This window comes from Polypterus senegalus, chromosome 6 (genome assembly GCF_016835505.1).
Source record: "Polypterus senegalus isolate Bchr_013 chromosome 6, ASM1683550v1, whole genome shotgun sequence".
Classification (NCBI taxonomy): Eukaryota; Metazoa; Chordata; class Cladistia; order Polypteriformes; family Polypteridae; genus Polypterus; species Polypterus senegalus.
This window is the reverse complement of record NC_053159.1, coordinates 20070066-20082365: the sequence shown is the minus strand read 5'-3', so window position 1 is coordinate 20082365 and position 12300 is coordinate 20070066. Positions and strand designations below refer to the sequence as shown.

The window sequence follows — 12300 nt, the reverse complement described above, 5'->3', positions numbered from 1 at the left end:
TGCATAAAAGTGAATTTTGTACAAACAGAAACCAATCCACACAGCTAAAACATGTGTTTAGAGATAGTAGGTGGTGAAATTAAGCATCAGTTACAAGCTTGTTATTGGCAGAATGAAACAAGTTTAGTCAATTAGTGACTTAACCTCATTGAAGCCGAGGTGGGGTAACAGTCACAGTTACCAGGTTGGCAAAGCATCCACCCAAGGAGGAGGAACAGCTAGTGCAAGGATATTTCATATGTGGCTCTAGGGACCTTTAAAATAACAATGAAACAGAACTTTGAATACAAATGATCAGGTGTCATGAGAGCAGATACAGAAATGCTTTGAGTGATTGTAGAAACACTAAATAGTATTTTATAGTGAAATGTTATATTATCATTTACACATATGTAGTACTTTGGCATTGTTTTATACTATTTAGATATTTTTCCTTAACCTTTTTACATTAATTTTGATTTTTAATATTTATATTCTTGTTTTTCGGCCACTCCCATTAGGGGTTGCTACAGTGGATCATCTTTTTCCATAATTTTTAATATTTCAACAAATTAATGCATCCGTCCACATTATATGCAATGTATTTTTTATACAAGTATATATGGCAGTGAATGACTTATACATGTGTTTTTGTTGCAGAAATGTATTTGTGTAGATTGTGCATAATGCTGCATACTTTCCAGTACTCCTTAAATAGTGCACTCTGTGACTTATAATTATAGTTATAATTTTGCCAGCTACCAATACATGATATTGTGTATTGAAGTGTGTGTGTGTGTGTGTGTGTGTGTGTATTTGATTTATTTTAATTAAAGTTTAACTAATCTGGTACTTAGTTTATTACTATACTGTACTGTGTTGAAAAAAATAAGTGTGTACTTGAATAAACATAACTGCTACTAAGATGTAAAATGTATACCACTTTCTAGCATTATTTTAGGATTCTCATGTACCAAATTCTAGTAGTCATGGTACATTATTTAGTATTTTTATATATAAAAATGACATTAGATTTTAATCAGACATTGTAGTAAGCCCCATATTATATATTTCAATCCAGAAGTACACCCTTTCTGAAAATCTAACTAGAATTTGTATAACTTCTGCTCTGTAGTGAATGCCCAGTACTGCTGAAGAAAGCAGTTAGTTCATAATAATAGAACTTAACTGGTATTTAAAGCTGTTTTATCATTTTAAATAATAACTCTTAAGTGCATAAGGATTTTTAACAATTAAAAAATGATATATAAACACAAAATGTGAAAGAAATATTTTCCATGTCTCCTGTTTTGTCCATCCAACCTTCTATAATATTTGTATCCTTCTTGCTCTGTTTTTACCTGTAAGCATTTCTTGTGTGTAGATGCAATAAATCACTATTGACACCAAATGAGTATGCAAATGATTTCCAAGAAACTGTATACTAGATTTATAATTTTAAACGTTAATGAATACGTGTTTTTTCCTGTTTAGCTTGTCCAGGTGATTATTCACATCCGTCTTCTAAGGTATACGGTTTTTGTATTTATGCTTTTAATTTGAATATTGGTACAGAGTAAGAGAACCCCAATAAATCAGTTATTTCTACTTTGTATTGGACAGGGACATCTGCAAGTTTGAAATGTGTTGTGTGCTTTCTGGAAGAGATTGGGAACTCCTTAATGAAAAGCTTTTTAAACCTGCCTATTTGATATTAAATCTGCTTGAAAGAGCAGGACAATATTAGACATTCTGCATTCTATAATGGTAACTGGGTACACTGTATTGTATTTAATTGCAGTACCTTTGTGCTCAGATTCAACACATTATCGTTGCTTGCAGGTTCCCTCTTTCCAAGCCTTTCAAGAAATTTGTTTGAAGTAATCTGAGATGGACATGTGGGAATGAATATATGCAGATGTTTAAACATAATGCATCAGCTTCAAAAATAAGTTTGAGTGCTATCTCCTGGAAAAATTACACTACAGTATGTTTCTTTAATGAAACATGCTATTAAATTGCACATTTTACTAGTAGTTCAAGCATTAATTTATGCATTTGAAAAATCCATCTTAAAATCAGTGAGGAAAACCTTTAATTTCTCATTTGAACCACTGCACATAAAACATTCATTCCCACAGTAAATAACATTTAATGTTTTAACTTTGGGCTGAAGCTGAAGACGATGCATCTTTTGATAAATTTGCAGAATGGTGTATCTCTATTCTAACAGTACTTTGCTGTATGATGTTCTTTTTAAAATAAAATATTTCAATGTTACTCTTGGGGTTTTTTTTTTTTTTGTCTTTATTACTTTAATTCACTGAAAGAGAAAGAAGGCGTTTTAAGGGATTTTCTGCCCTTGGGATAGTAGTTGAATTAAATATATCAACATGCTCTATATGGGCCTGTCATCATTATGAAACTTCTCACTAAAAGCTGTATAATTAATTGCTGTTTTCAATGCCATCTTAATTTTTTGTAAAAAAAAAACAAAACAACAAATGTTTGTACTGCCTGTGAAGGAATCTTTATTTGTTATAATTGTTAATTATAGAGCATGCTGGCAAATCAAACTGGTACATTTAGAAGCCTCTGCCTTCCAAGAGAGCCTTTATTCGAATGCCATTTAATGTGCCTGTTTTTTGCCCTCAACTAATTATTATTTAGTTGTTCCCTGTTGAAATGATAACGTATTAAAATGAAATTTCTTTTGCAGCTGAGATTCTAAAATATTGCAGTTGGCTTGTATCAGCTAGGCAGATGGAAACATGTACTAGCATGAATGATGTGTGTATGGTGTTACTAAAAAGCATTTGACTGCACATCACCCCTTGGTGTCGATCTCGAGCTAAAGGCTGTAGGGGGGGAAACCAAAACAAGAGACTAGTTGTTCAGTGAAATTGATTTGGGACACCTTGGATCAAGAAATTGAAACCTCAATCCCCAAAACCTAACCTGATTTATCATACAAGCAGCATGTAAGGTTTACAATGAATGTTAGTTTAATTGGAACCTAACGAGCTAATCTCCACGTGGCCAAGAAAGAGAAGTCTTACTAGACAGAGAGTAAAATAAGCAATATGATGTCTGCTTTCATAGGTAATTTTGCATAAAGATGAAATCCATGTTAGGCAAATCAGAAAAAAAAGAAAAAATATATGCCAGTATTGTATCTGGCATAAGTATAAGTATCTGACTTCTCATTTACACTACAGAGAAGTCTGTTTTAAGTTTTAAATTCAAACTTCTTTTATCCACTAGGTGGCAGGAGATGTTGGCAGCTTATCTCTTTCATTGCATTTAACTTCTGGTTTTTTTTTTTTTGATTTTTTTAAATAATGAGTGTGTTTGCAAGCTGTGTTGAATCTTTTTACTTGGGTGACTGGCTTTGGGTAACGGGATGCTTTCTATAGTTTACTGAAATCTGTTGAAATTAAGACTCCCTGGTGCAATTAGTGTATTTATGAATTCTCAGTTTAAATATATATCTGTATAGTTTAATGAAAATATGTGTAATTTAAAGCGAATCCTTTTGATTTTTAAAAAATATTTACAGTCTGAACTGTTTCTTTAAAATCCCAGTGTTAACAGTATGACACTGCTGTAAAGTTACAGAAGACTTTTATTTGCATTAAAGTAAAGCACACAATGCAACTCAAGTAATAACTTTATCTGAACAGCTTTATTATTTTTAAACAACATTTGATGTAATCTCACAATTGTTAATCCATATTTTGTAACACGCAAACAATTCAACTATTTAAATGTATGATTTTTATCTTGATTTATAAGTGTATTTAATGTTTATATTTAAATGTATAAAACCTGGCACATTTATTCTGGTTGTGAGCATGCATTGTACTGTTTATAGGGTTTCTGAAGTAATAATTAGTCTCTGCATTTTAAAATTTTATTCTTAGAATTTTATTCTGAAATTGCTGTTTTTGTAAATTATACATTATCATGGAAATTATCCTGCTAGATCTATCAGATTACAATAGCAAATTTAAATTTTAAGACAACATGGATAACTTTCTTGTGTGTTCGGTGTTTTTTTTTTTTTAAAAACAGTTCTGTTTTTTGTCTTTCTTGGATTTCCCCTTTTTTAAATGGCTTTTTTATTTTTTTTTGCCATATGCTGTACCTCTTACTGGCTACAACAGTTAATTAGGTTCCAGTTTTGCTAAAGGTGTAGAATTCTTGCCACACACCATGACGAAACAAGTAAACCGAGTTAAACAGGTCAGTGTAGGCAGTCTTTCTTTAAAACTAAAAAATGAACCAAGTTTATGGAGCAGTATTACATATGTGTACACTTATTTACATACCATTTTTATTTTTTTATAACTTTGGTGGCAAAGTTGGTTTCATTTTTAGGCAGGGTTCATTCTGATTGAAGTTTTCATGCTTTTCAATATTATGATGAGGTACTTCCACCATCCAAAGGTAACACTGTAGTTTGTTTACGACAGCTAAATTAATGTAAGTGTTGCAGTGTGCACAAGCCCGCATAGTGATAAAATATGCATAGACTCACTATCTCCAAAGCCCTGACTGGTTATCGTGCACTGTATCATTTTTCACTGTTTTTTCCACTCCAGTTTTAGTTGAAAACAATTTGGCACACGTAACTACATTCAAACATGTGAGTCTATGCTATGAATGTCATTAATCTACCTTTCTATTTCTCATTATAACAGGAAAATAATTACATTTCTTAATATGTTTTAATGTATATTGTCTCATTTTAATTTTTTTAAATTGCCAACAAGACTAGGGCAACCTGTAGCATTCAGCATTTAAGAGTACTAGCTGCTGGCCCTTTTCTATTATGAAACCTAGCATCGTGATGTGACATGAGATTTGAGAAAACAGTTTTTTTTTATTGAAAAGCCAGATAGGGAAGTGACAAATGAAATCATCTTAATTCAGATAGTTGCTGTACCTTTCCTGCCCTGAAGTATTGTTAGAAAACAACTTGAGCCTCATTCACATTGACGAGTAGTAATGTTTTTTTGTTTCCTTAAATTGTAATTGTAAGATGCACTTTTGTTGTATGTGGAAGTATTTAAATTAATACCTTTTTAATTAATGAATGCATACTTTGTGGTTATATCTTGTTTCAAAGAAAAAATGATTAATTTTAACTGCTCTATTAGCATCCTGCAAATTGGATGCCAATTTCGCAGATGTTGTACATAGTTTGGGATTTCCTAAATATACTTTTAAAGTTAAGCATAAATTTACGCTGGACATTTTCCTGAATATTTCACTACTTTTTTTTTTTTTTTAATCTTAGTTCCACTACCAATTTTAGCTTAGTATGTTTTTGTACGGTTTTGGTAATAATTGTTTTCTCCCAAGTCAAAATAAATCCACCATCTCCATTCCCTTGTAAATATGGCAGTTTCTCTCCAAGAAGAGAGGCATATGTTGAAGTATTTAAATAAAAATATTATTGGAAATTCTAACTTTTAATGACATTTCATTGATTTATATATATATATATATATATATATTTTCCATCTTGACTACTTTGACTTTGCACCGAGTAGCAGTTTAAAAATACATTTTTCCATTCAGTGTCTTATTTTGACAGTCTGTTTGGTATAAAACTGTATATGTTTTATTGAAAAACAAGTTATTATTAAATATGTGATGCCCTTGAATATTTTGCTGCTATTACTGCTGTGTGTACTATTTTAACTAAGTCAGCAATTTACAATAGGCTCTGGAACACAAATAGAAAAACACAAAGAATTTATCTACGCCAACAACAAAAAGCAGCTTTCCAGTAAACAATCTGTGATGCATTTCGTGTCTCTTTATTGTTAATGTAGTATTCAAATGCATATGTGAGTACAAAGAAATATACAATATATTCAGATACACTTAGTCCATTTCTGTGAAGCAAAATTTAAGTTGATTGTATGACAAAAAGTAAAGTTGTGAAGTCAACTGAAGTGGCCAAAGGTCACCTTCTTTAACATAAACCCTTTCTGAATTTTCTTGTCCGCATAATTATAGTTTTTAATGTCTCTTGTCACTTGAAAAGGGAATAAAGTCAGGTTTCTAATAGGAATACAAAAATTGCATTACTTTGAAATACCATAATAATTACCAAAATAGGTGGTATGCAGCAGTGATGTCATGTCTTAGACTAGTTTGGGACATATTATAGGAAGGAAATATGTACAAAAGTTTATCTTTGCATAAACAATTGGTAACAGTTTTAGAATTTTTTTTTGTGTGTTTTTATTAAAGTGTGTGGTTATTGGCAAACAATGTACCAGTTTTAATCCGACAAGGTTTGTCATTAGTTCAGCTCCTATCCCAGTAAACGTCCTAATTTGGGGGTAACATACAGCACTAGGTTCCACTATGCCTGACTTTTTTTGTATTGAAGTTAGTCAGTCGTTGCTTCAATGTGTGGTTAAGGAAGGAAAAGATTAAAGATTTTTCACACACTGAAAGGAAAAGTACAAAAATTACAGAGATGACATTTTGTCTGTGTACCCTTCATTGGGTTTGTTCCTTATGAAGTGTACATGGCTGAAACTTTGATAATTACAAACTTTTTTTTTTCTTCATGTGGGAATAACCTTTAGTGTGTGTGTGTGCACGTTTTTAAAATCTTTTTATCTGTGTTTATTTGCAGCTTTTCATAGTCATACATAAAAGATGCCTAGATACCATGAAACAATAATTATAATCTCATTCAGTTTATTCAAGCTGTGTTTATTTTTTTCAAATTTAGATTTATACAATGCCAAAAATGAAGCTTTTTTTGTATGGACAGAAGAAAACTCCACCAAAGACAGGTTTATATCCATTGTAAATTTTAAGCATGTGTAACTAAGTCCTGAGTAAAATGGGAACCATCATTTCTAGTGCATTGTCATTATATTGTGCAGTTTCATTGCATGGAACAATGCCAGTATTGCAAGTGCAATTATCAAGCAGAAGTTTCTTTTTGTCTTTCTTCAGGTACTTGTCTGGAGACAACGTGGCATCCTTTTACAACAGTGGGTCCAGTGTCCTTTCTCCAACGTTAGCCAGCTCAACAGAGTTTCTTCCTTCTCCTTCCCCCAATCTGTCCTTTTTGGTGAGCCACCAGTTCTGTCAGAGGGTCCGCAAAGCCTCCCCATCATCCTTACCTGGTCGTCTAAATCGAGCTCTCTCACTGGGAACGATTCCTAAACTTACTAGAACAGGTAAGCATCTACTTGCAAACATTTTGAATCAAACTGCCTCCTCTAGGCAAGTATTTACGGTGGTGGTTGAAAGACACACAAAATGATGTCTTGGCTTTTATTATATAGCTTTTATACGTGTATACAAACAATGTAAGAATGTGGAAGAACATGAACAGGATGTAGGCATCTGAGGCATGCTTGCGTTTTGTGTGTTTTTTATTGATTTTAATTAGATAACTTTCCATACAATTAAGACATGCATGCTTTTTTTTAGTGCACGGTGCACTCTGGGATTTCCATTGTATGCTCCGGCACATCTTTTTTGCCCATCTTTGAAACCCTTATGCCACTCAAACACACTCGACTTTTTCATAGCATCTTCACCATATGCCATTTGCAACAATTGTAATGTTTCATAGCGCATTTGCCGATATTTCACACAATTTAATATTAAATATGTTGCTCTAAATTTCAATCACCCATTTTTACACCAAAGTATACACGCAGATATCTATTACCTTCCCAATAGCTAACTAACAACTGGTTCTATCAGCTTGCAATTTTTGCATGTATTAGTTCAAACATGAATACTCCTGTGATTTCGATACAATTATATTGCAGGTAATACTACGCGGCCATTCCGGCAATTTAAATTGACACATCTCGTAAATAAACACAAAATTTTAACTACAGATTTCATCTATGGTTGTCTAAATCAACACGAAACAAATGTAATTGATATTTGACATGATTTTGCTTATTTTACACATAATGAGCTGCCTATTCAGATCGTGCAGAGTAGTATGAAAGTTCTTCTGGAGAAAGATTTCCTTTATTTTTTACCTCGCGTGATCCATGCTTGTTGTGAATTAGCTGAAGTAACTTGATGCATTTTTCAGAAACTTGTCATTATTTGACTTTTGAGTGCACTAGGCCATTAAACCTATTTGACCCAAAGGGACCCACTCACTAGGATATCTGCCTCAAGCGTTGAATAATAAGGTGTGCTCTGCAGTGCAGTTTGTGGGATTGGGGAAACAGCCAAAAGTAGAATTATGTAACCAAAAAATGAATGCCACATGCTCTACCACCTGCCAATAGGAACAAAGCAGTTTAAGATCATTTTTAGGTCATTACTTGCTGTATCACATCAGGTATCAACATCTCGCATTTATTGGGTGGAGTGGATGAACACCCACATTAGTAAATGCAATCCTTTCTCGTTATGCTTTGCTTCTAAAATTCCCCCAACTTCTTTATTTCACTATTCTTATCACTTTCCTTCTGTTAATAGAGATCAGTAAATTTTACTAAAACTCTCCTACCCGAGTCTATAATGTGTTTGTTTTTTATCATTTCTGTTAAAATTGCCAAAGCATGTAGTTAAGGCAGCGGCTGTGACAATTTTTAGATTAGGTATTAGGACATTTGGCTACCCAAATGAGCTGGAGGACTGAATGGTGTCCTAATTTGCATAACTTCAGGTACTTTTTCCAAAATAATTAAAATCAAATTTAAAGGTTCCTAAATAAATTGTGTAAACCATTGTACTACATAACATATTCTAAATATGTCCTCAGAAAAAATACTCCCCGAATTAGCTTCCAAAAGTTGTTCTGGGCTGGTAAAAACCCTATTTCAAAAAGCGGTGTCAAGTAATCTTACCTTCTTTTCTGATTAGGGTTTTGGTAGTAAAATACATAAGGACATGTCACATTACATGTCCCATCTTTTCCAGTGATTCTTTTTTCTTACCTGTCACAGACATCATTTACATAATTTACGAGAGTGGAGGCAGTTGCTAGATACTTCCGTGATCTTAAGTCTTGTAAGTTGACATGTCTAGTGACTCAGTCCAACCAGTCTGAGCTTCACTCTTAAAAAAAATCAAACTTGTATGATTTAGTCTTGAGTCACACTGGGAAGCTTTTGTGTGTATTAGGGCTGACAACTAGTATGAACTCTCCTGGAAGTACAGTGCATATAATGCATTTACCAGGAATAAGGCACTGCTTTTATGAATCCAATGCCAAATGACATGTAACAGAGACATATGCATTGCTTGGTGCAATGCATATTGCACTCCAAACGTTAACATTGAGGGCTATGTTGATTACTTACATTTCTACCCATCTTAGTTCGATAGCACAGCCAGCCTTCGAATAACATTCTAGAGGCAGTCACATGACAGTGTATTTTTGGAAAATCCCTGTTTAATTGTCATGCATAGTCTTCTGTGTATTGTTTCCTGTGGCTTTTTGGTTGTCATCTTTGCTCTTTGTTTAGGCAGATTTTATCATTAGACTTGGATTAGAGTTTGAGAGAATGGACGTCAGGAGGCTGTCATTCAGAATCAATTAAAAAGATTATAGATTGCAGTAAATGGAAGATTATTATTTTTAAGGTGCAAAGATTTCATGCAAATTTGTCGAGATTGATCTCCCAGGTAGGGTGTTATGATAGATTGAAGTAATTTTGCGGTCTCGTTCTAGTTCATGCAAGTCATACCTGACAGCTGTGCTCAGTCTATAAAATAAATGTGTTTGGAGTTTCTTTTGTTTTCATTTCTTGTGCAATCAAGAGTCACTCGTTTTCTGAGAGGCTAGTGAAAACATTCGTTTTTAACGACACTGCCACCCAATTGTGGTACAAAATATATCTATATTATGTATTATAAATTAACACATTCCTGAAAAAACTGCAATGTGTATTTTTTTCAATATTTCAAAGTACAATATTACAGAAAGTTTGCGTTACGTTTTAAACAAATTGTTTGACTCTGCTATAGCTTTGGCTTTATTGGCCCTTGCACTTTTTGTCTCTTTTACTGGCTCTTAAAAGAGTGCCAAAATTCTAAGTGGTAATGGAGTTTTATATATGAATTATATGTCCCCAAATATGTTTGATGTAATTATTGTAACTGAAACCTGAAATTTAAGTTCTTTTGACAGGTTACATAATTTTAACAACATATTCTAAACTCGCAAGGTTCCTCTAATAGAAGTGACTGGTGGTTGGTCCAGCCCAAAGCTGGCACCTTTTTCTCACAGGTTAATTTTTTAAACATTTATAATTTGTAGACTTCCCCACTACTTCAACTGGTAATTTTAAGTTAATAAAGCATCTTTACATTAGTTTCTTATGCATGATTGCCTTGCTGTTTTTGAAAAACAATTTGGCAGACTTTAGGTAGTAGTCCTTTCCTTTCATAAGTTAGTCAGGCATGAGGGTGTGTGTCATAAAGCGTACATGCATGGGGTGAAGTCTGGTGGATGTGTTTCGTCAGTATATACAAATGCTGATAACTATAACTGGTTATGCTTAGTTTTCACCATGTTTTGTTCATCGCTCAGACAGCAGTAATTCCCACTGTTTAGGAAGTTTAGGATTTGTGTACCTTTCAGTAAATGGCAGTCGGTTTTACTACTTGGGAAAGGTGGTCAATGTTTTGTTTGTTATGATGAAGAGTTTAAATTTAGTAGAAACATCATGCATAGTACAGTATATCTAAGGACTGGTCAACCACAGAATGAAAATTTCCCTCTCATCCTCCAATTTCTTTTCTCTTATGGGTATGCTTTATGCATCTAGGGTATAATGTTTACATCCATTAGTATTTTGCTGTATTTAATGCAACTTTTTTATACTTTAAAGATTAGAGCCCACACGTTGCTATGTGTTTATATAAAGTGAACTAAGTGTTGCTGTACAGTACCATGAACCAAGAAGAATTCCATAAGTAAATTATTTCAAATCTTCTCGATTACAGTATGTCTTGTATGCATTCTGATCTTAAAATACGCGCATCTAAAAAAATATTTGTAGATGGTGCTAATAATAAGGACATTATCAAAGACAGCCTTTAATACACTCTGTACACTCTAAAATCAGCTAGCTTGTTTGTTTTTTATTTTCTGTTAATAGAAAGTTCCAGAGGAGTTCTAATAAACAGAATTTAAATTATCCATTCAGGCTTTTTTTTATTTACAGTCATGCTTGAAAATGTGTCAAATCGCTGCATATTTTTTAATATAAGACTTTAGCTTTTCCTAATTCAATTAAAATACAATTATTCATCAAGTTGAGTATTTTGAAATGTCCATGCAGCCAAATAACACACACAGTATACTAAAATTGTGCACATACCGAAAGCTTAATTCTGTGACTTGGATCAAGGTTAACTGTATTAGTGACAAATTGTGTTAACCAATTAATAAATGAAATTGAAGGTCTGAAATAGTGCATCAAGGAGGAGTAAACATAACTGTAAGAAAGCAGGTTACTGTTATTGTGTCTAGAATTGTACCTGAATTAAAACTGAGGTAAAAAGTGTCAGATGCTAATAAATCTGGACAGGTTTATAAAGCCATATCAAAGTGTTTCAGACTTAAAATGTAAATCTGCTGTTAGGTAAATGGTATATAAGTAGATATCATTTAAAACAATAGCTATCCTGTCAAGAAGTAGGCAACCAGCAAACATTTTCCTCAGGGGCCACAAGGATAATAGTAAGAACTAAAAATGAAATCCTGAAATAATGTGCAGAGGTCTTCAAGCCTACATTGTCAGCCTCTTGTGTCATGATACACGTATCTGCAGTAAGAATGCTTAACAGAGATCCTAGCTGAGGAAGGATTACCAGGGATGGGGGTAGGGAAATAAAGCTGCCCATCTAAAGCTTGTCAGAGACCACCAGAACAAAATGAATGGTTTTGAAAGCCTGTACTGTCGGTTCAAAATTGGACTATTTAGGCACAAGAAGATGCTTTGTGAAGACCTAGCATGGTCTACCACCAACAAAACCATGTCACTAATTTTAAGCTGGTGGTAAGAATGTCTTTTATATATATCTGGTTTTTTTTTTTTATTCTGGCCCTGCTCAAATTGACATCAAGGATGGAATCTTGAATTCTGAAAAATATTAAGGAATTGTGAAGAAGATATCAGACCATCAATTTGAATACCCAAGTTCAACATGAAATGGATGTTTCAATAAGACAACAACCCTAAACATTCAAGTAGTATTGAGCAGTATACCTTGTAAAAGTGGACAAGACAAAGAGTTGGTGTCACTGCAATCCCATATATTATCAAGGGAAATACTTTAAAGCGTCTTGGCAAA

General features: G+C 33.2%; 1 protein-coding gene across 2 annotated transcripts in view; it reads left to right on the top strand.

The window, feature by feature from the left end:
• tmem201 (transmembrane protein 201) overlaps nucleotides 1-12300 on the top strand; it is an 89511-nt gene that overhangs the window by 35986 nt on the left and 41225 nt on the right. For both annotated transcript variants that reach the window (XM_039755516.1, XM_039755515.1), the window contains one exon: nucleotides 6970-7196. In XM_039755516.1, the coding sequence (XP_039611450.1) occupies nucleotides 6970-7196 (227 nt within the window). The remainder of the gene's footprint in view (nucleotides 1-6969; nucleotides 7197-12300) is intronic.